General features: G+C 48.8%; 1 protein-coding gene across 1 annotated transcript; it reads left to right on the top strand.

The window, feature by feature from the left end:
• The first annotated feature begins 178 nt into the window (after positions 1 to 178).
• Positions 179 to 12,649, top strand: EDEM1 (ER degradation enhancing alpha-mannosidase like protein 1). Its single transcript, XM_041463400.1, has 12 exons — positions 179 to 591; positions 967 to 1,039; positions 2,523 to 2,626; positions 3,394 to 3,565; positions 4,648 to 4,831; positions 5,321 to 5,495; positions 5,994 to 6,114; positions 6,514 to 6,684; positions 7,271 to 7,344; positions 8,059 to 8,155; positions 8,894 to 9,076; positions 9,962 to 12,649. Exons 1-12 carry the CDS (start codon positions 212 to 214, stop codon positions 10,049 to 10,051), a joined length of 1,824 nt encoding a protein of 607 aa, XP_041319334.1. The 5' UTR covers positions 179 to 211; the 3' UTR covers positions 10,052 to 12,649.
• The last annotated feature ends 10,964 nt before the right edge of the window (positions 12,650 to 23,613 follow it).

Below are 23,613 nucleotides of genomic sequence, written 5' to 3'. Positions count from 1 at the left end.
CGCCCCGCCCCTTTAACGCCGCCGGGCGCTGCCTTTGAGTGACACACCGCGCGTCCAATAGCCGGCGGCCGCTCCCGCCTCCGCGCCGGCTCCACCAATAGCAGCGCGGCATGGGCGGGCTTTGTGCCGCTCCCAGCCCGTGTTTTCCTTCCGCTCTTAAAGGGGCCGCAGCGCGGCGCGGGCGGCGCCGCTGCGCTATGCGCGGGCGGCCATGCGATGGCGGTCGGTGGTGCTGGGGCTGCTGCTGCTGCGGCTCGGGCTGCAGGCGCTGCTGGCGCTGCTGCCCGCGCTGGCCCGCGGGCTCTGCCTGCACCCGCGCCTGCCCTGCCCCGGCCCGCGGCCGCCCGCGCTGCCCGGCCCGCCCGTGGGCGCTGCAGGCCGCGGGGCCCGGCTGTGGGGCGCGGCGGCGGGCGGCGATGAGTACGAGCGGCGCTACAGCGGCGCCTTCCCGCCGCAGCTGCGGGCGAGGCTCCGGGACGCGGCCCGGGGCATGTTCGTGTTCGGCTACGACAGCTACATGGAGCACGCCTTCCCCCGCGACGAGCTCGACCCGCTGCACTGCCGCGGCCGCGGGCCCGACCGCCGCGACCCGTGAGTGCGGCCGGGGAGCGGGGGCACCTGTGCCAGGGCCTGCCCACCCTCACAGGGAACAATTTCCTGTTAATATCCTGTATAAACCTATTCCCCTTAAGTTGGAAGGCATTTCCTATTGTCCTGTCACTCCAGTCCCTCTCTGTATTTCTTGTAGTCTTCCTTCAGGTACTGGAATGAACTTTATAGTGGGGCAGGGCTGTGGAACAGCTGCCCAAGGAGTCATGGAGCCTCCCCTTTTGGAGACATTTCAAACCAACCCGGATAGTTCCTGTGTCACCTGCTCCAGGTGACCCTGCCTTCACAGGGGGTTGGACTGGATGACCTGCACAGATCTCTTCCAGCCTTAACAATTGTATGATTCTGCTCTTCCAGCTCCAACCTGAACATCAATGATGTGCTGGGGAACTACTCCCTGACGCTGATCGACGCGCTGGACACGCTGGCGGTGAGTCCTTGGCATGGGGACACTGCCCTGGCCACCCCAGGGAGTGCCCTGGCCACCCTGGCACCTGCCCTGGCCACCCCAGGGAGTGCCCTGGCTGGGGGAGCTCCCCAAGGCTTGCCCAAGTGGTGCTAACAGCTGGATCACGAGCTAACAGCTGGATCATGAGCTGACAGCTGGATCATAAACCAGCAGTGTCGTGTGGGGTAACAGAATGAGAGTAGTTGGAGATGTCAGCACAGATTTCCAGAAGAGACAGAGGAAATTTTGGAGCTCCTCCTCAAGTTTCAGATGAGATCTCTTTGGGTTATGCCGGAGTGGGTGGATTTGAGCTGGAGCTGCTGTGAGTTGCTGAGAGGTCCATCAGGAGGAGGGTTCATTGTGTGCACAGGAAGAGCTCTGGTTGTTTCACTTGGCAGAGGGGCCTGACTGACACACAGATCTGTGTGAAGAGTGGTGAAAGGAAGGAGGGGAAAACCTGTAAAGCTGCTTCTCAGCTGCATTTCTGATAACACTGGAAGATAATGTGAGATGCAGCTCATTTCTGTGTTTGTGCCAGGGTATGGGGTCATGAGGAAGAGCATTTTCAGAGACCCCAGCAGGTTTCACTGTTGTCATCTGCAGCCAGGGCAGGGTTTGTGCCTTCTGGAATGTCAGGGCTCGCTGATGTGCTGGAGCCAGGGGGATGTGTATCTCCTCTGGAGCAGAAGGTGGTCTGGGCTCTTTGGGATAGAAAACCCATCCCATTCTACCCTGGCCTGCAGCAGTGGTGAGGAGCTGCTTGAGCAGGGCAGCTCTGAGCAGAACTGAAAGCAGACGTGAGGGAAATGTTGGGTTTTACTGAGAGAGAAGTTTGGGATCTGTGCTACGTGCCTGGTAATGGTGCTTTCCTGTCCTCCATCACCAGCAGGGCAGTGCTTAACTTCTTTTCTCAAATGTAAAGGTTCTGGTTGCTAATCTCCTGTGTTTGAGAAGCTGCTGCTTGTAAGCAAGCCTGTTCTGCTCCTCATTGCTCAGACCTGATGTTTCCTCACTGGGTCTGGGTAATGGGTACTTTGGTTAAAAATTTAGGTGTCTCCCAGCCTTTTCATGAGCTCAGGAAAGCAGGAACTTGTGTTTTCCTTCCACATTCCTGCTCCCCAGAGCTCAGGCTGAATTACATCTGTCTCTGGATGCAGTGGAAATCACTTCCTAGGTTAGACCTGTGGGAACAGGCACAAGGGAACTCCTGGATGTGCAGTGCTGAGTCAGGAACCTGAAAGGTTGGACTGGCCTATGGTCAAATAAACATTGAATCAAACTTCATTGTTCTGCAAGTTGTGTTATGTTTTAAACTGGACTTAACTCCTAAACTGATAGTTCAAGCAGTTTGAATACTCAGTGTGCTAAATCTGACTGCTGGGCTGAGATGTGAACTTGCCATTCTCTTCCCCAACCCTCTTCTGAAGCAACAATTGTACAAACTAGCTTTGTTTTTCTGTAAAAGGTAATGGGAAACTCCTCAGAATTCCAGAAGGCAGTGAAGTTGGTGATTGACACAGTTTCATTTGACAAAGACTCAACAGTCCAAGTTTTTGAGGCAACAATCAGGTATGTGGTGCTGAGTTTGTGTCTTTAAAAGTTAAAGACTTGGAGTGTGTAATTCAAAGTGAAATCATTGATTAAGAGGTCTTTGGCAGGCTTCATTCCCTACATTGTTCCTCAAGTAAGCTGTTTCTTAATCTTCTATGAAAATATTCCATCCTTTCATATTGGAAACAATTTTAATCAGTCCTGTGTGACCTGGAGCAGTGGGACAGTGGTTGGCTCTGTGCTTGCAGACTCTGCTTGCAGCAGAGACTCAGATCTGTGCCCTGATCAGCAAACCCTGGGACAGCTTTTCCCTGCTGTTTTTGTTTCATGGACTTCTGCTCACTTTCACTTTCATTTTAGATGAAAAGACTCTTCTGTGTTGAAATGGGTTTAGATACTGTCTGATTTTAAAGGGTTTAGTTTTCTGAGTGTCTCAAGCAGTGTTTATTCCTGCTTCACTTGGCTAGGCTTTCTTTTTTCTGAGTACTAAGTTAATGTAACACCCTTCCTGCCATTTGCAAGGACAAGGAAGTCTTCACTCCTAAACAGACTTGTTACAAGAACTCTGGATTAGGTAAATTTTGTAGAACCAGATTTTGGAACTGTGGCTGACAGCAGCATGACTTCCACATGTGTTCACTACTGCTGGGGAAAACCAGGTCGTTTTGTGTAGTGCCTGTAAGGAGCACAAAGTAATAATTCCATCAGACATGACAGCAGTAAGGTGTTTAGGTGAAGAATGAGCTTCAGAACAGATGAAAACCTGAATTTTCCTTTTCCCACAGGGTTTTGGGAAGCCTGCTGTCTGCCCACATCATAATTACAGACACCAAGCAGCCTTTTGGTGACATGACCATTAAGGATTATGACAATGAGCTGCTGCACTTGGCTCATGACCTGGCAGTGAGGCTGCTCCCAGCCTTTGAGAACACCAAAACTGGCATTCCCTATCCTCGGGTGAGTGACACAGCAGCCCTGGGGGAACAGGCTCAAAGCAGAGCTCCACCTGTCCTGCAAATTAAATTTTGTGCCCTTTTATGTGCACTTGGGATATTGAGCCTACCCTAAGTTATTCTGAAGTGACACAGGGGAAACTGCCCTGAGTTTTGGTGACGTGGATAATAGAAGTTTCTCCTTCTGCTTAGTAGATGTTTTCCCTGGGCTGATTTTCACTGTGTTTATTGTTCCCTGTGGGTCAGGAGTCATTTGTTCCTGTGCTGGTTGGCTGGAGCATTCCCTGCCCTGTGTCACACAGCAGCAAACAATACTGCCAGTAACAAGGAATACTGTAAAGGCAAGGAGCTGAAAGTGACTCTATTGGTGACTTGCTACTAAAACGATTATATTAGAGTAAAACTCTTCTGAAATATTTATCATACTGGGCTTGCAATTTGTAATTTTCCTGAAGACTGCTCAGTGGGTTCTCATTACTCTGGGATTCTTGGATGCTGCACACTCTTGTTTTAAGCAGATGCAGTTGGCAAGGAGGAGGATGTCACTACTACTGGAACAATCCTAAACTGCAAAACTATAATTGGCACTTGCCTGGCTGCTCTTAATTTCTGGAGACAGCAGCACTGCTTTTCCTCCAGACCTGCCAGGCTGTAGAAATGTGAATTTTGACTTCTGTTCAGGGCCTGGTAAAGCAGCTGAGGGTACTGTAACTTCCCTTCTGTGCCATGTTCCATGGGGAAGAGGAGGAGCATGCACTGAGGAAGCTCTTGGTTTCACCAGCACAAACTGAGGGGCAGCAAAGAAGGAAAAGCCTGAATGTTTGGTGGAAGGCATGAGAAAGTGAAGTTTGCAAGGTTTAGCAAGTAGAAGAGAAAATGAGGCTTGCCCACTTTAGGCTTGATGTTGTAAAGCTGGAAGAATGTCAGGAATTCTACAGGAAAGCTTTCCAAGTGTGCTGGTTTTATGTCTGTGCACATTCCATGCTGCACAATGTGCACAAACTACCAAAAAGGCTTGTTCCTAAAGGTGAGGGTGCAGCTGTGAGCACAGCTGGCTGAGTGCAGCCTGCCTATCCCTGTTCACAGGTGAACCTGAAGAAGGGGGTTCCTCCAGACAGCCACAATGAGACCTGCACAGCTGGAGCTGGATCCTTGCTGGTGGAATTTGGGATCCTCAGCAGGCTGCTTGGGGATTCCACCTTCGAGTGGGTGGCCAGGAGAGCTGTGAAGGCCCTGTGGAGTCTCAGGAGCAATAACACTGGACTGCTGGGTAATGTCTGGGTGCTGCTGTGTTAGCCTGTCTCAGGCTGTGCCATCAGGCCACAGCTCCTTCACATGTCCTCACCTTTGTCCTTCTGCTCCCTCTGTAGCTGTTCAGTCACGTTCTCCTTGTGTACCCAGGGGTTGTGGTGAACTAACGGCACTTTGGGGCTTTCTAAGAAAAATGGAGTCTCTGAAAGACTCCTTAGGGCACAGGTTTTCAGCTCACATTTTTCACAAAACTGGGGAATGGAACTGAAGGCCCTGATTTGTGTCCCCATTAATATAATTCAGATTGGCAGATGACTAAAAGTACTTAAAATAAGTGCATGTGTGTGGGTGTTCCTCAGATGTAACTGTAACACTTCATCTGATGTTAATCTTTGATCCTTTCCTTCTTGAGAATTTCTGAACCTGTGATATTCCCAAGTCTTGACTGGATTCTTTCTCTCTGATATACTCAGCAACCTCAGACTAAACTTTTTATTTGTTCTGAAAGGAAATGTTGTGAATATCCAGACTGGTCACTGGGTTGGAAAGCAGAGTGGACTGGGAGCAGGGTCAGATTCGTTCTATGAGTACCTGCTGAAGTCCTACATCCTCTTTGGGGAGAAGGAAGACCTGGAGATGTTCAACGCTGCTTATCAGAACATTCAGAACCACTTGAGGAGAGGGTATGTGATTCATGTCAGCATCAGTTCCTTGAGCAGTGAATCCTCCAGCAGGATCTAAAACACATCTGTTTATAGTGCTTTGTGGCATGCCCTAGAAAATCTGTTCTCCTTTTTACTGTAAGAAGCAAAATCTCCTTTCCATGGTAGTCTCCTCATTCCTCAGGAACTGATGGGGTGCAGAGAAACCAACCTGTTTCCTGTCCCATTTATAAATGTTAAGGCTGAGAAAAGTCTGGCACTGCAAAAGAAATTTATTAAATTGGCTGCTTTGTTCTTCTGAAAGCCCGATCTTGCCTAGCATGACTTTTTGGTAGAACTTTTGCTGGCATAGCTCTAAGATAGAATCCCTTTATGAATTACCTTCTCTGAGAGCATGACTGTGTTTGGGTTCCTTTGCCAAGGAGCCCAGCACAGCAGGGCAGTGGCTGCTTGCCTCAGCTGGTGGCAGTGTGCTGTGTCCTGCCCTGCAGAGGCACTGCCCTGCGTTGTTCCCTGCAGGAGGGAGGCCTGCAATGAGGGAGAAGGGGACCCTCCCCTCTACGTCAACGTCAACATGTACACGGGCCAGCTGATGAACACCTGGATCGACTCTCTGCAGGCCTTCTTCCCTGGACTGCAGGTGAGCTTTCCTTCTGGGAAAGGCCAGCTGGAAAGGCCCATCCTAATCCTGGGCTGGGGCTGAGTCTGACTTCTGAGCTGAGCTCCCACCTGTGGGTTTGCATCTGGCTGCTCTGATAAGGGTTCAGTTCAGCCCTGCATGAACACAGCAATGTGGGGAGGTCTGGCCTGCTCTCTGCTAGATCTGAGACTTTCAACTTCCCTCTTTTGGCCTCAGCATTTGTATTCTGTGCTGTGAGGCTCTGCTAAAGCTTTTACTGCCAAGAATGAATGCATTAGTACTTTGGGGGGGTTATTTTCTGTGTGTTTTGTGGGAGAAGAGTTGTTTTAAGTGCCACATTCTCATCTTTGCTGGCCTGCAGCACTAAGTGTGTGCATGTCTGGCTGCTCTCGTGCCCAGGTGTTGATAGGAGATGTGGAAGATGCCATTTGCCTCCATGCCTTCTATTATGCCATATGGAAACGCTATGGGGCTCTCCCAGAGAGGTACAACTGGCAGCTGCAGGCCCCAGATGTTCCCTTCTACCCGCTGAGGCCGGAGCTGGTGGAGTCCACATATCTCCTCTATCAGGTATTTGACTTCCCTGAGCTGCACATCATGGCTGAGCCAAAAAGCTTTTGTTCAGAAAGTCACTTTATCCCTCCTGACCTCTGGCCAGCTGAATTTTGGCAGCCCTGGAGCTGCCTCTTGTCCTGTGGAGTCTCTGGGCAGGCACTGCAGTGTTGTGCAATGTTGTTGCTCTGCTGTCTGCTTCAAAAACAGCCTTTTTTATAAGGCAGGCAAAAACAACACTAAACAACCTTTTCTAAAAGCTGCTGGCAGATTTTGACAAGGCAGAGACCTGTGACTGCTCTACCAAAATTTTTGCAGTAAATGTAACAGCTTTCCTTGCAATACTGGCCAGGCACAGATACATAAACTGAAATAACTGTCTGCCTACAAGGAAGGGATCAGAGAGTTTGGATTTACTGCAGGTTTTGTAGGATTTGCACTAAAGCAAATGTGAGAAGCTTGCACTGGCTAATCCAAGTCATGCTCCTATAAAGATAAGTTTGCTGTGATACACAAGACTCTGGTGCCAATAGGCCTTTGTTGTGTTATTTTTACAGGATTTCAAAATTGCTGACTCTAACTCTTGTCTGTCTTCCTTATTTAGGCCACAAAGAACCCATTTTACCTTCATGTGGGAATGGATATTCTGCAGAGTTTGGAAAAATATACAAAAGCAAAGTCAGTCTTCAATGTTCTTTTCTTCTCTCAGTGCTATATATCTACATTTTATTATACAAATATTATATATAATCCAGTCTGCCACATGTAGGTAAACCAGAAAACCCAGCCCTCCTTGAAAGCCACAAGTGATGATTTATTTATTGAGCACTTCTTTCTTTCCCATCTGAAAATGAAATTATAGTCCAGTGGCAACTTTATACCATTGGAATTTTATCAGTGCCTTTCAAAATGCATTGTTGATGATCAGCTGCTAAAAACTGCTGAAAATAATAGTTGGGATTTTTCCTAGGGATCCTGCAAGATTATTTCTCAGCTCATGGTGTTCAGCTGAACTGAGGGATGGCCCCTAAGGCAGATGCTGTTGGGTGTCAGCTTCCAGTTCAAGACAGCAGCAGTGAATCCTGACTTTAATACTGAGTAACTGAACTTCTTGCAAGGCTCAGGGGGAAGACAGTGAATTTTTATTGCTTATTGTTAATTGACTCATTTTCTAGACAAATGTGTAATGACTGGCCAGGTCAGACATTGCTGGTGAGTGGGGTTCAGGTGATCACAGACCCCTCAGCACCCCAGAACCAATAAGCAGTGAGTGCTTGCACAACACAGTTGTTCCATTTGAACTTCCCCCCTGGCAGCTGGAATGCTCTGGGTGAGGGGATGTTTGAGAGCTGGACAGCTGGAACTGAGCCCAAGCCATGTCCCATGTTGCAGGTGTGGCTATGCCACGTTGCACCACGTGGTGGAGAAGACGAAGGAGGATCGAATGGAGAGCTTTTTTCTCAGTGAAACCTGTAAATATTTGTACCTGGTACGTGTGTGTTCCTCACTGCCAAGGCACTGCACAAAAATGGCACAGGAGGGGGAGGGAGGTTATTAATTATTAATTAGAAATGGTCGGGTTGGGGGCAGAGCACCATTGATGACAACCTGCTGGGCTCTGGGGTTTGTGTCTGGGGGTGATTCAGGCTGAGCTCCTTCTCTCTGACTTCACCCCAATCTCTGAGCTGGGGCAGCTGCCCAGGCGTGGTTCCTGAGCCTGGAGAGCTGCAGATCTTTGGGAGGAGGCTGGAAAGGAGAGGGAGCAGGACTGGAGGGAGCTGCTGCTCAGCTCTGAGCTAATTGCTGCTTGCAGCCCTCCTGCCTGGGGCAGCCTGTGCTTTCTGCCTCTGGGCTGTGGCACTCACAGGAGAAGGCATTTGGGCTGACATTGCCTAAGCCCATGTTCTCAATCTGCTTTAGTGCAGAAAACCAAATAAATCTGTGACTGAGTGGATGCCAGCCTAGAAATGCCTCACAGAGCAGCTTAGAAAAATAAGGGCACTTTAAGTTGTGTGAGAAGTTTTTCTTCTGCTCTCCTCTTCTAACTGCTCAGATCAATCCCCTTGCATTAAGACTATTTATTTCCATTTGCTCCATCATTATTTAGCACTAAAAGGTATTTTTGTGTGATCCTTCAAAGCGTGAGTACCTGTTCCCAACTGCTTGGTACTGGGAGGTGAAGGATGGGGCACACCTACAATGCCTTTCTCTCCCCTGTCTCCTTCAGTTGTTTGATGAAGAGAATCCAGTGCATAAATCTGGGAATAAGTTCATGTTTACTACTGAGGGCCACGTGGTGTCTGTGGACGAGCGTTTCCGGAGCTCGCTGTGGGAGGACATCCTGCCTGCAGGGGAGGACAGCCTCAAAGCCAAACCCTCCGAGCTCAAGGCAGCCAACTTCAGCTCCAACGTAAGCAACACACAGCCTGCTCCTGCTGGGCATGGGCAGGGCAGGCAGGACACATAGAGCCTTTGCTAGTGCTGCTGTAGAGAGTTCCCTTTAGAAATGTCCAACACCTGAGGAGCTCCCCTGAAAGGCGCTTCCAGCAGCAGCGTAAATGGGATCACGTGTGGGATGGTGTGAAGGTGAATCCTGTCCCCTTTGAAGTATTTTGCAGCAATTTTTTTGTTCTTTGTTAATTCCAATTATTTTTCTCTTCCCCTTTTCTTTGCCCTTAAAATTCTCCAGTGTTGCTGTCAGGGGCAAAGGCAGAAGCAGAGGGTCATCTAAACCAAGCTTTGTATTCCTCAGTGTGGTTTTGGGGGATGGAAAGGGGACCCTTCTTAGCAAGGCCTCAACTGACCCCAGAGCTGTGGCTTCAGTGGCCATCACCAACCAGAACAGATCTGGTTTTAATCAGAATGGTTTGAGTTGAAAGGACCTCAAAGATACCTCATTCCCCCCCCAGGGGCAGGGACACCTGCCACTAGAGCAGTTAAGGACAATTTTTTAAAATATCTCCTGGTAGGTTCTGGTGTAGTTTCTTCCCTCCTCCCCACAAAGCTCCAGAAAAAGAGCATTATTTTAAACATTCACAGTTGTCATAGTGAAGGAAATCCCAGTTGCACAACAAGCTGTGCTGTGTGTTTGGAAGCTGCAGCCTGCACTGAGGAAACACTTGCTGCTCATTTATGGGATTTGTGCTGCAAGTCTGCAAAGAACGAGGGAAAGTTGGAGGAAAAAGTGTTATTGACTACAGTTTTCTGTACTGGGAGGATCTGAAAGGATTGCAGAGGGGATGGCTTGCCTGGGTTTGGATCTGAGTTTTTAAAAAGATGTACATTTTCTCAACAGTGTAACAGAGTCCCTGATGAGAGGAGGTACCTGCTGCCCCTCAAGAGCAACTACATGAGGCAGATCGACAGAATGGTGGGACTGATCTGAGGGACTCTGCAGGGAACCTGGGGGGAGTTGGCATCCTCTGCAGACACTGCTCCCCCTCAGCTGCTCCCTGCACAGGCTGGGTCCCCCAGGGGTCCCTGGGGTGTGGCCAGCCCCGGACACAAAGGAGATGGAGCTCACTCCTCCGAGCTGGGGTAACCTCCCGTGCCACCTGAACAAACAGCTCTTGTTTCTAGACTTCCTATGAGAAATGTTGTTGCAAATGAAGGCTGAATATATTTTAAAAGGAAAAGAAGGCAAATTGGCCTGTGCCACTTAGCTACCTCTTTGTAGCTGTGTTACAAATGTCCCTCTAGAGCAGGGTCTGGTATTTAATTTGAAATGATCTCGGGGCTTGGGGAAGGAGTGGGGAAGTGCAATTTTTAACACCGAGTTGAATTATTGAATTTTTCTGACTAGCAATACACAACCTAAAGGTCTACTCAGGTAGGAACCCACTGGGTTTGCTGAAACAAAACTGCTCTGTGTACTTTTGGAAAGATCACTGCTGGTGGTGTAAGAGCTGCTGGTAGAGTCTGCCATCCCTCACAGCCACAGCTGTGGGAGCCTGTAGCTGCAGAAACCAGTGATCAAACCAATCCAGGTGCCTTTTTGGAAGGGAAGGGGGGAGGGAAAGGGGAATTGCAAAGCCACTCAGGCAGAAGTTCCCAAAGTTTCCTTGTTTGCCAAGTTTTAGTGCCTTTTCAGGAGAGATGCTGCTAAGAGCTGGTGTCACAGTACATGAAGAACAAACTATTTCACATTCCTGACAGGATTCATGTGTTAGTGCCTTAAGTTCTCTTCCCTGCCAGGGAAAACTGAGCTTCCTTGGGAAGATGGAAAAGTATTTCTGATGAGCTGGTTGCAAAATACAGTGGAACCCAAAGTCACTTAAAAAGAGATGTTTGGAGTTTTTTTTGAAGATACTGGAAAGATATCTATGAACTTTCAGGAAGAAGGCAGTTAAGGGCTTGAGGGATGACAACAAACTGAGGCCAAAACAACTATTTTAAATATACCAAGTTGGGTTTTTTTTTCAGTGGTTGCTTATATACTTCTAACTTTTGACTACAGTTGAAGTAGTAGAATGTTATTTTTGGGTTAATGACTTTTAAATTGAGGCATAAATACAAGGGCAACTTGGTCTGCTGTATTTTCACCTTCTTACAACAACATTGGTTTTCATAAACCACGTGTTGCAACTCAAAACATTTCTAATAAATATGAAGTTTGTGCTGGAGAGGTTATTGTTGGAATCTTTTAATGTACAGTTGCATCTCAGGGACTTTGTTGTAGAATCTTCTATTCCATGATAGTTGAATCTTGTATTCAGGCAAAAAAAAATCATCAAGTCTTCTTAGTCTTATTATGTGTGTTTGAGGGGGTGAAGGGTTGGAGGGGGGAGAGGGAAATAGGTGAAAATTTCCCAAAATACTGCAATAGGATGGGTTGCCTTGGTGTTTGAGGCAGCTGGTGATTCCAGCTCCTGTAGCATTGGCGTTGCCAAAGGTGTTTCTGGAGTGTCTGAGCTGTCTGTTCCGAAGGAAAGCAGGAATTGAAGGAGTTGTGATGCAGAGAGGTGTTGGCAGAGGTTCAGGCCGTGCTGCCAGCACGGGGTGAGAAGGGCAGGAGGATGGGCAGGGGCACTGCTGCCCACCCAGGGCACAGAGGTCTGGGCTCTCTCATGCTGCTCCTGGGCCAGCTGGGCTCCTCCAGCTCTGCAGGGAGGAGTGCTGGGGTGGGAGCCCAGCACAGCATCCCACACTGCCTGGGTAAGCCCACGGAGTGCCAGGGTGGGCAGGACAGACAGGACAGACACACCCTGAGTGTAGTGATGGCTTCTCCTGCTCCAGGTTTGTCCCTGACTCCCAGTTTAGCTCCCTGAATGTGACTGGCCACTCAGTGACTGCCTTCTGAACTCCTGAACCCAGGGGAGGACCCCAGCCCAGGATTGTGCACAGAATCCATTCCAGAGCTTGCCAGAGAGAATTCCAGGACCGTGAGGAAGTTGCACAACTGTTCTGCCATTGTGTTTTCCTTGTGAGTGCCAGGAATAGTGAAAGGTGGAGAATGAGAGCAGCCCAGACAGGAATTGCAGCCTTCCAGCCAAACATGGTCAGCTTCCCTTGGGAATTGCTTTGGAATTTCTGCTGCCAGGTGATGTGACAGTCATCTTTCCATAGGAATGCTCTTTATCCTCCCAGAAGCTGCTGGTAAAAGACTTTGTGTTCCTTCAGGAGCCAGCTTTTCTTCCTCTTTGTCCTAAAACTGCTTGGATAGGTTTTTACTCTGTAAGGACAGGGCACCTGTTGTGCACTAAAATGAGAGCTTTTGTACAAGGCACTGGCATCAAAATGGAGCTGATAACAGTGCTGGAATCACTTGCTGAAATAGACTCTTGTATTTCTTGGTATCATGTGCAATATCAGGTTTTCTGAACTGAAAGTGCCATGTATGCTTAATTGTTATTTATCCATGAAGTATTTAACTGAGAACGGGAAACTTGGAAGAGGACCAAATGTGCTTTCATGAAATGTCCTGAATTTTCAACACTTGGCTTGCCTTTTGCAAATCTCCATTAAAAAATAGTGTGTTTGACTACTTTGATGTGTGTTTGTCCTGCAGGGGATCTCCCTGCACCTTCTGTACTCTGGGATTTCATCTGGTTAGAGCTGGGGCAATCCCATCTATCCTTCCTGCAGGAGAACAAACCCACCCCAAAACAACAGGGCTCTTTCTTCTCCCTTGTTCCCTTTTCTCTCCATGAGGGTTTGGGGGCAGCTGAGAGCAGGGACTGGTGTGGGATAAGTGAAGTGTGACCTCCCTGCTGGGATTCCCAATCCTTTCTCCAATCAGTCCATGGAAAACCTGGAATTCTGCACCAAGAGCCTTGCTGGGCTGTCTGCAGCCCATGGAGAACCAGCCTGGGAAACAGCTCGTGCTGGGTTTGAGAACAGGAACGTGCAAATGAGCTGTCTGACCATCACTTTGATTTACTGGTTCTCCTTTGCTGCTTTTCCCTCCTGGATTTGTTTTCTGTCTGATTGGCATTATCTCCTGTGCTGTTTCCTGGTTTGCAGTCCTGGTGCAGGGGCTGTTGGAGCTGGCAGGACGTTTCTGTGTCTGGACCAAGCCCCACATTCCTGGGAAATGTCTGTTGAACATCGGTGATGGGGATTTTGCAGTGGTTTTAAAGTTCCTCTGGGTTTTTGGATAATGAGATCTTTGCCTTTTGTTGCATTCAGACTTCTGAGAGTCAATTCTAAGGTGAGTGTAAAGGGGCAGAAATGCTGATTTTGGGGCAAGCACCCCAGCTCTGATGGTTTTTTCCCTGTGGCTGCACATTTTCCAGTGGAATCTCTGTCCTGAGCTGCTGTTTGCTGTCATTCCTTAGCTTGTGCTGCCTCATTGCTCCCAGAGGGCTGAGCTGCTCTGGCTGGGACCGAGTGCTTTGCTTGCAGCTTTTCCAGCCCACATTTAAGAAATTATCTCAAAAAAAGCCACTCTGCCATTGTCGCTTTCCTGGGAGACTGGAGCGGAGTAACACCGCTTATGATGCAGGATTTAAAATCCAAAGATGGGATTGAAAACTCACTTTTTTTAGGGTGAAATGCGTGGGACTGACTGGGTTTTAGAGCAGGCCAGAGGTGCGTGCTGCTGTAGCTCCGGTTTGCCTCCAGCAGAGCCCTCCCTTGTGCCGCCGTTCGAGGCTTTGGCCGAGCCGCCGAAACCTCGGCGTCCCCAGGGCTCAGTGCTGGGAAAAGCAGATTTACATCTTCCCTGGAAAATGCGGGATTAGCACTGCCGGAAGCTGCAGGGGACACGGCACTGCTCATTCCTAGAGATGTTCACCTTTATCCGGCCTTGGAGCTGCTTTTCCAGAGGGATTTTGTGCCACTGATCTCCTCTTGTGTGGTTTATCCACCTGAAAGACACCAATAAATATTCCCTGGAGCTGCTGTGTGTGTGCCCCTTCAGCCTCGTTTGTCCCCACACTGATCACAGGCCACTGGTTTGGAGCCGTTTAACTGAAAAGCACTTTTTTTCCCCCAAAGATTTGTGTTGCCTGGCATTTTTCAGGGCTGTGGAGGAGGAGAGCTTGGGAGCAGCTCCAGCCTGGCCGGAGATTGCAGTGCCCAGGGTGGGCACTCCGGTTCCCAGCGGGAGCAGCACCGTGCCTCTTCCAACAGCAGCCCTGGGAAGTGGTTTTTTATTTAGGAAACGCAGGTAAGGGGGAGAAAGGCACCAGTCCTCAGCTGGTGAGGATGCTCTGACCTCCTGCACAAGGCTCAGCTGGGAACTGGGCGAACTGGGAGAGCCGGGACAGCCCCAGGCCAGCCTTGTGGTCAGGGCTGCATTTACCGGGTCCAGGGAGGAGCTCCAGGCTCCATGGGGAGCAACTGGTGAGACTGGGAGTGCCCCAGTGCCCCCTGCCCTGGGGGGAGATGAGATCGTGGGGGAACTCCCTGGGATTGGGATATTGGGGGGAGAACTCCCTGGAACTGGGATAGTGTGGGGGGAGAACTCCCTGGATTTGGGATATTATGGGGGGAATTCCCTGGAATTGGGATATTATGGGGGGAATTCCCTGGATTTGGGATTTTGTGGGGGGAACTCCCTGGGATTGGGAGATCATGGGTACAACTTCCTTGGTTTTGGAGATTGTGGGGAGCACTCCTTGAAATCTGGAGATGGTGGGGAGATCTCGCTGGAATTTGGAGATCATGGGAAACACTCCCTGGAACCTGGAGATTGTGGGGAGAATTCCCTCGGCATTGGAAGATCACAGGGAGAACTCCCTTGGCTTTTCCACACTCGAGGCAGGTGCTCAAAAATACAAAAAACCCAGACAAATTAAGTGAGGGGGGAAAAAAAAGAGAGAATATTTCAGTTTATTAATACTTTTGAATAATTGAAATTACTTGCTGGGTAAGGCCCGGGGGCTTTCCAATAATGGCAATCTGCATACTGTTAATTATTTATAATGTTCATTTGGGCTAAGTCACTGCTGACATGAACAGCTCTTGGAAAGCTCCATGAAGCACCATCCTCGTGGGGTGACAGCAGTGGCAGCAGCGTGGCTCTGTCACAGAACTTCACGTGGAATACAAACCTCTGGCCTGAAAAAACACTGCTTTTCCCCCTGCTGTGTTCCAGAGGAGATGGAGCTTTCACAGCAGCCTTCAGGAGGAAAAATTAACTCTAGAAGGAGGATTTAAATAAGCATTTTTAATAGATCAAATATCCCCGTGCTCGCAGACGCTGCTTAATGAGAAAACAAATGATGTGGGAGCTACAGATTCTCTTTTTTTTTAATATTTATGTGCAAATGATTCCCTTTCTTTTCCTTTTGCTTCCCTGCCTGCAGCTGAGTGCAGGGGTGCACCACGGCAGAGCTGGAGGAGAGCAGGCAGGACAATTATCCAAAATTTGGTGGCAGAAAAATCAGATTCAACAGAGCTGGGGTTGTTTGGGGTTTTTTGATTTTCCTTTTTTGTTTTTTTTTCCTTCGCTTTATTTTCCTTATTTTTCTTCCCTTCTTTTCTTCCCTTCTTTCCTCCCTTCCTTTTCTTTCCTTTTTCCTTCTTTTTTCCCCCTTTTTTTTTTCCTGGCTGGGAATGTGAGATAAGGAGAAGAGCAGGAGGTGTGATGTCACACCTGGGATTCCCTGGAATTCAGGAATGTTGGGACAATCCCCTGTGCCTCAGTCCTGGTTTATCCACAGCCTCCTCACCCTGGGGATGTGGAGATGGAGCACGGGGCAGAGCAAGGATGGTTCAGAAAGCACATTTAAAACCTCAGAAATGCCATTAGAAAAGTTTATTTGAACTTTATTCCTGCACTTTGTCAGCTGGACTGGCCATGATCATCAAATCCCCAAACCATGCTCAGCCCATCCTTCCCCTTTCTTTTCCAGCTTTCTCTCCAAATTTTCCTGGAATGATTTCTCCTCAGTGCAGAGGAATGCTTCAGCTCCGTGATTAATTAGTATTGCTATTAATACAAGATGCAATTCCATTGGACTAATCTATCTTATTGGTCAGGCTTTAATTAATTAGGTAATAAAAGCAGCCCTAAAAAACCCCTTTGAACGCTGCTTAATGAAACCCATGGATCTACTTATTAAGAATTAAAACCTTTCTCTCTTTGATACTTCTCTGCTTTATTAAACTCTGCTCCACTGCTTTGTGTGGTTTGTCCCATCAATAACGAGGCTCTTTCTTCTGAATTGCTTGGTGTGAGCCAAGAAATCTCATATTATCTAATTAGGGACAGCTCTGCCTGCACAATGAACACAGCAGCAGAAAAGCCATTTGTTCTGGGCATTTTGTGGTGTTATCATCATTAAAAGACTCGGGTCTCACACGCCCTACACCCGGTTCATATTAAAAAAGAGGAAGGACTGGTTCCACCCGGGGGCAGCTCCAGTGGGACAGAGCCTGCCTCAGTCAAAGGGGCTGCAGGAAAACACCCTGAGAGGGGTTTGCTCCCTCTGGATTTTGTGCCCCATCACTATTTTGGTGCCAGCAGGTTGGGAGCCGTGGGTGGGGCAGAGGCTCCTGCTTTGCTTTCTGCTGCTGCCTTCCCTTCCTTCTGCCCAGGAAGGTTTTTGGTTAATTTTATTTTGGGTTTTTTGGTGTTATTTTTAAAGTTTTGTTTGGGTTTTTTTTTTTTCTGTTTGTTTTGGGGTGGTGTTTTTGTTTGCTTTCTTTTCCCTTTCAGTTTATTCTCCTTCTTTCCTCCCTTCCTTTCCCTCCCTTTTTCCCCCTTTCTTTTTTATTTTTTCCCTTTTTTCCCAAGCTGGGAATGTGAGATAAGGAGAGGGAAGGAGGTCAGAGGGGTTTCCCTGGACTCACTGTGCTGAAAGCTCAGGGAATTCTCTGCAGGAGCAGCTCAGAGCTTCTGACACTGCAAAAATCCAGAGGTTCCATTCTGAGATCACCCTCTGTGTCAGAACATTTCTGTCACAGCACGGAAGGAGCTGTCATTCCCTGGTTCCTGGCTGTGTCCTGAGGGATTCACTCCAGCTGTTCCAGCTGATTTCAAGCTGTAAATCCACGCTGTGCCAGGGCAGAGGCAAAGCCACGCTTTGCCCGAGAGGACAGACGGCAACAGCAAGAGCAGGAAAGCTTTTTTTTAAAGAAACAACAAATTTAGAGAAAACCAAAGAGGCACAAAATGATTGTCAAGATGTAATTATTCCAGGGAATGAAAGCCAGGCAGGCTGCTTGAACCTGCCTGCTCGGGGTTATATTAATATGAAGCATTTAATCATTAGGGAGATGGAATTAGTTCACCCAGACTGATCTCTAAGCTGAACTGGAAAGTTGGCCACAGTAATAATTTCAGAAACTTCCTCAGAATAATAATTCTCCTGGACAATTCTGCTGAAGGACATCGCCTTGTGGGCTCTGCTTTCCACGTGTGCTCCACCTGGGAAGAAAGATGGAAAATGGAGCTGCTGGTTCAGAGAGAAAAGATGGGAATGTTTTATTTCCCATGCTGAGGCTCAGACCTGGGGGAAGGTTCCCTGGATTTGCAATGTTTCTGCTTTATATTTTTATTTTATATTTTAAAATATTTTTATATTTTATATTTTTTTTATTTTTCCTGGATTTGCAATGTTTCTGCTTTATATTTTTATTTTATATTTTTGGTTGGTGAATATTTAAGGGTTTTTTTCCCCTGGATTTGCAATGTTTATATTTTTTAATATTTTTATATTTTATATTTTTTTTATTTTTCCTGGATTTGCAATGTTTCTGCTTTATATTTTTAGATGGAAGGTTTGGTTGGGGAATATTTAAGGGAAGTGTCTTTCTTATCTCAGTTTTAATTTCCAGGCAGGAACTGTGATTTTAGCAGCTCCTCTTCAGTTTCTAATCCCAAGTGTAGTCGGGTTCAGCTGCCAGAATTTGTCTGAAGGATGGAAAAAATCGGGATAATAACTGAAGAAAATGGTTGGGAATTGTTACAATGAGGTAATGAGAAGCAGGGGACTGTAATTAACAAGTAATTATCAGAGGGTTTTTGCAGGGGGTCAGGATCTGCTCTGCCAGCTTCTCCTGGCTTTGAGGGATGTTTTATAAAGCCTTTTTTGGGGTGAAACGTTGGAAAACTGCCCCTCATCACTGCTGCTTGTTCCCATCCCTCTGATACAGGTAGACTTGGCTGGACTCTGCTTTTCCCCACCTAAAATTTGGGAACGTTGCTCTGAGCATGGCAGAGTTCCGAGCCTTTCACTGCCTTGGATGTTTGAAGTGGTGGGGAGGACGTGGTGGGAAGGTTTGGGAAGGTTTGGGAGGGTGGGGACTGGTCCAGGGCTGCCCTGATGGTCTTGGAAGTGTTTTCCCAGCTCGAGAATGAAATGAGAAATGAAGAATGCAGCAGGCAGCCCTGGGGGTGTGATGCAGGGAGCAGAGCCTCGCTGGCAAGGACAGGGCTGGAATTCAGGGCTGGCCTCTCCTGGGGGCTCTGTGGATCCGGAGGGGACTGCCAGGCTGAACTGGGAGCCCCCCAGTTTGCCAGGGATCCTTGAGGAGCACAGCCTGTTGGTTAGCTGAACTATCAAAGTGGCTTTCAAACTTCTCTAATGTGGAGATGTTCTGTTTGTCCTTGACGTTTAGTGTGAGAAAAAAAAAAAAAGTCATTTACAACCTAAAAATGCCTCCAAGTTTTAAAAAATGAATGCAGGAGAACGCAGAGCAGAGCTGGAAAATAAGGGCTGCTGCTTCCTGGGATCCTTGGGAGAGAACAGCTGTGCAGTCTGCAGGGGCAGCAGCTGAGAAATGCACCCCGAGCCAGCTCCACCGCCACAGAGAGCGAGTTCAGGGAAAAAGGGAATGTTTAACAGCCTGGAGAAGCAGGCAGGCACCTGTGGCAGAGGAGGCAGCCCCGAGTGCTCCAGGGGAAGCTCCGGTGTGCAGCTTGCTGCTGCAAACAAAGCAAGTCTGGAGCTGGCTATTGCCAGATGACTCAGAATAATGACAGTGCCAGCAGTAAACAGTTTTAATTTATACAGGTGACATTTAAAATGCAAATCAGACCTTAAGATAATTGCTGGAAAGAAGGGGAGCCTCTGTTGGTTCAGGGAATGTTTCCAGTTTCTATGGAAATTGTTTGTAACGCAGAGATGGAGGAAGGATGGAGCTGCTCCTGCCTGGCTCAGGGGATCTGACCAGAGGGAATGCTGGCCACAGGAGCTGGGGTAAAATGTTCTCAAACCTGTTGAAAAAAGATAATTGTTCTTTCCTCTTTTCTTTCTGTGTCTGAGCAAAGCTCAGGACTTTTCTCCTGAGAAACTTCAGAAAAGAAATAGGGACAATAACTGTCTGATGGCTTTGGAATGTGGCCTGGAGGTTGCTATCAAGCATCTTTGATTGGTCTCATGTGAATTATTTTCACTTAATGACCAATCACAACCAGCTGGATGGAAAGGAGGTGATGGCACCGTGACTGTGTGCCCAAAGCTGCAGGGCAGGGCGAGGGGCTTTGGGAGGGAGCCCTGGGTGCTTTCTGCTGCCCAGGGGATTTTTGGGAGCTCTGCCCCGACCTCCTCCAAAGCAATCATCTCCTCTTTGTGCTCAGTGAACGCCACCAGAGCATCTCCTGGGCACCTCAGCATCTTCACCTGCTTTACAGCAGATTTCTGCTCTCTGTCCAGCCCCAGTCTTGTTTTCTGCTCTGATCCCATCTCCTCTCCTGGAGCTGCACTTCCAGCCAGAGGCTCTGGGGATTTTTGGACAGGAATGATCCCAGTGCTTTTTTTCCCTGATTAACCTCCCACAACCCCTTTGACTGACCTGCTGCTCACCCTGCTGTGTGCTCAGCTCCCAGGCCTGCTGCTCCCTGCTCCTGCTCACTCACTGGCTGTGAGCTGCCATCTCCTCCTTCCCGGGGCTGGCAAAGTGGAGCAGCAGCTCTGGGGGAGCTCCCACCTCGACTGGCAAATGCAAGAGCTTTTATTCGATTTTCATTTCATTGTTACCTTTTAATTCTTCGGGTCACCCATCCTGGGACTAGAGCAACAGGCTGTTCTGTCTTCTCTATCTTTAATTTGGCCTTCTTAGCAGGGTTAAAGAGGTTTTCAGACTCAGGTTAATAACTTGCAGTTGCACTTCACTGGAATGTTTTTATTCAGTGATCAATTGTTGGTTATTCAGTGATCAAATCCCTAAGTTATTTATAATAAATCCTGTAACCACCTGATAGCTATTAGAGACTCTTTAAAATGAATGCCACCCTCATTTGCTGCTGTTTGTAACAGCCCCAGTTCCTCAGCCACGGATAAATATTGCATAAAAAGCAGTGGAAGGAGCACGTTGGTGTCTTTATCCACCTTTCAGAGCAGCCTGTGCCGGGGCTGTGGGCAGAGCTGGGCTGGCTGGAGGAAGGCTCTGTGCCCCTCAGTGCAGGGGGGGTCCCTGGTGTCCCTGTCCCCCACCTGGGATGCTGCAGTGGCTGCAGAGCCTCCCTGGCAGCCCGGGGACTGGCACAGCTCACAGGGGAAGGGCTTGGAACCTTTAAATGGACTTTTTAACAGTCAGGGAGGGGGTGCCCAGGCAGCTGAGGCTGGCCCTGGATCCCGAGGCCAGCCTGGGCATCTTGGAGCAGCTGGGATGGGGAAGGTCCTGGGGCAAACTCTGCCCCTTCTCTCACGGCTGCGTCTGAGCAAAGCTCAGGACTTTTCTCCTGAGAAACTTCAGAAAAGAAATATAGACAATAACTATCTGATGGCTTTGGAATGTGGTCTGGAGGTTGCTATCAAGCATCTTTGATTGGTCTCATGTGAATTATTTTCACTTAATGACCAATCACAGCCAGCTGTGTCAGACTCTGAGTCTGTCACAGGTTTTTCTCATTCATTCATTCATTCATTCCTTTCCTAGCCTTCTGATGTATTCCTTTCTCTATTCTTTTTAGTATAGTTTTAGTATAGCATATATAATATAATATAATATGTTCTTTCTATATATAAAATATTTCTAAGCAATATAGAGTCAGATTAATCTCTTCCCTCGTCCTGAGACCCACAAACACACAGACACTGGATCACCAAAGAGGAGCTCCTGATGAGGCACCAACCCTCAGCTGCCCCCTGGGCCAGGTTTGAGCTCCTGGGAGTGTCCTGAGGCAGGGGTGGCCCATGGAGAGCTCACGGACCTGCACAAGTCTGGGGAGCACAAATGAACATTTGCTCATTCCCTCAGTCCTGAGCAAATGTTTCCCTTGTCCTGGAGATCTGCCCCTTAAACCCACCCTTGTCTCCTGCAGAAGGCAAGCCTGACCTTTCCCACTGAATTAAGAGCCAATTTATTACATATTTTAAATTCATAATGAGATCAAAAGGGATAATGCTCAGCTGACCCGGGGATCAGCCCAAGACACCAGAGATAATTGTTTCACTAATTGCCACGCCTGAATGAAATTACTTGTGCAGTGTGCTCAGATGAGAGGGACAAAGGAGGAGTCACAGCCTGGTCCTGAAGGCTGCCCTGGCAGCTCCTGCTGGGGCTGAGTCTGTCACACCCTGGCCACCTGCAGCTCCCCTGTGCCAGGGCCACCACGTCCAGCCAGGGCCAGCTGCACCCCGTGCTCCACTCCTGGGAATTCCCTTTTCTCTGAATTTATTTCCTGGTGGGTCTTTAGGGATTCCTTCCAGTGAAGAAAGATCTTCCAGCTCTTTCTTGCTCCTGTCCAGCCACACCATCCCCCAGTCCATTCCTGCAGGGTGGGATGGCTGTGCAGCACCCACACCTTTTCCAGGCTTTCCTGTCCCTTTTGGCCCTGGCTGGGAGCAGGGGGCACTGTGGAAAATCACAGAACCCCAGGGTGGTTTGGGCTGGAGGGACCCTAAATCCCACCCAGTGCCACCCTGCTATGGCAGGGACACCTCCCACTGTCCCAGGGACCCCTGCCACTGTCCCAGGCTGCTCAGAGTCACATCCAGCCTGGCCTTGGGCACTGCCAGGGATCCAGGGCAGCCCCAGCTGCTCTGGGCACCTGTGCCAGGGCTGCCCACCCTGCCAGGGATGGATTTATCCCCAGTATCCCACCCAACCCTGCTCTCTGTCAGTCTGAACCATTCCCTGTGTCCTGGCTCTCCAGGTCCCTCTCCATCATTTCGTGGCTCCTTCAGGAAGATCTCAGCCCTGGTTCCCCTTGGCAGGAGGAGACCCCGCTGGCACATCTCTTGCCCTGAGCTCAGGGAGGGTTTGGTGGTTCCTGCTGGCTGGGAGCAGAGCCCTGCTGGGCTGCCATCTCTGCTGGGCATCCCTCCAGTGCCCATTCCCACAGCACAGCCTCGGGAGGTGGTTTGGTTTTGGCTGTGCTGGGGGAAGTGCTCAGCTCCCCAGAGCTCAGCCAAGGGAGAATCCAGCCCTGCACCAGCCCGTGCTGCCCTGGCCTGGGCAGCCTGCACAGGGAGCCCAGTGTAGCTGTGGTATTTTATTAAAAATCCTTTCCTAGGATTTTTCCCTCCTGGGAAGCTGAGGAGCCCCAGGAAAGGAATGTGAACAATAACTGTCTGCTGCTGTGGGATGCAGCAGGTCCATCTTCCATTGCTCCATGTGGATTGTTTTCAATTGATGGCCAAGCACAGCACCTGTGCCGAGGCTGTGAGCAGTCACAGCATTTTGTTCTGCATTCTATTCTTGTTCTTTCTAGCCTTCTGATCTTTCTTTTCTCTCTGTTCTTTTAGTATAGTTCTAATGTAGTATTTCAGTGTCATCTATAAGATAATAAATCAGCCTTCTGAAAAACAAGGAGTCAAGCCCCGTGTCTCCACACGTGGGGTGTTCACCTCAACAGCTCAGGCTTCTCCAAGGCCAATAATTCACATTTACAGCCACTTCCCATCCGCTGCTTGCAAGCCCCAAGGGATCTCTACACCGAATTAATTGGCAGTAAGTGGCAGATGTGTTGCTGCAGGCCCAGGGCTTGCCTTGGAGGGGATTTTCCCCAGGCCCTGGGTGCCAGGCAGGCAGAGGGGTGAAAGGTGAGGGAACAATCACAAAAGCTGCTTTTCCTTTCTTCCCCCTGTTCTGGCAAGAAGTCCTCTACATCTTGTAAGTATTCCCAGGGGAGAGGATGAATGCTGTAGCCAGATTAAGTCAGCATGAGCAGAATCACATTTTCTGGGGGTTTTGGGAGGCTGTAGCTCATTATAATTATCCAGAGGACGCAGCCAAATTGTTTAAACACCCTGTGAGTGTCAGAAAATGAGCTGCAAACTCAAAAAATGAAGACATAAATAGTGATAACAGGCTATTCCAGACTTGTTTTCAGAAATGGATGCCCGGATTTTGGAAAGGAGTTTTATAAGGGCTTTATAAGCCTTATTTAAATGTGATTTTGGAAAATCCGTTTGAACAGTTGCTGAGAACTATCCACTGATAATTAGGTTCGTGAGAAATGAGAATCAGGAGAAATCTGCTGGAGTTTTCCCGTGCTCTGGGGAGGGGTGGAAGGGATCCTGGAGCCTGGCTGGGAACCCACAGGAGCTCAGCAAGGTGACAGCAAAACCAGAGGAGCTCATCCTCTGCCTTTCACGAGGAGCACAGGGA

This window comes from Pyrgilauda ruficollis, unplaced genomic scaffold (genome assembly GCF_017590135.1).
Source record: "Pyrgilauda ruficollis isolate IOZ18807 unplaced genomic scaffold, ASM1759013v1 scaffold10, whole genome shotgun sequence".
NCBI classification, from domain to species: domain Eukaryota; kingdom Metazoa; phylum Chordata; class Aves; order Passeriformes; family Passeridae; genus Pyrgilauda; species Pyrgilauda ruficollis.
The sequence above is the reverse complement of the archived record's forward strand: the minus strand, read 5'-3'. Positions and strand labels throughout refer to the sequence as shown.

Bases quoted from the DNA above. Each gene is read 5' to 3' on its own strand.
- EDEM1 (XM_041463400.1), top strand. From the start codon at position 212: ATGCGATGGCGGTCGGTGGTGCTGGGGCTGCTGCTGCTGCGGCTCGGG. The intron at 1,040-2,522 runs GTGAGTCCTTGG...TTTCTGTAAAAG, and splicing joins ACGCGCTGGACACGCTGGCG to GTAATGGGAAACTCCTCAGA. The intron at 2,627-3,393 runs GTATGTGGTGCT...CTTTTCCCACAG, and splicing joins GTTTTTGAGGCAACAATCAG to GGTTTTGGGAAGCCTGCTGT.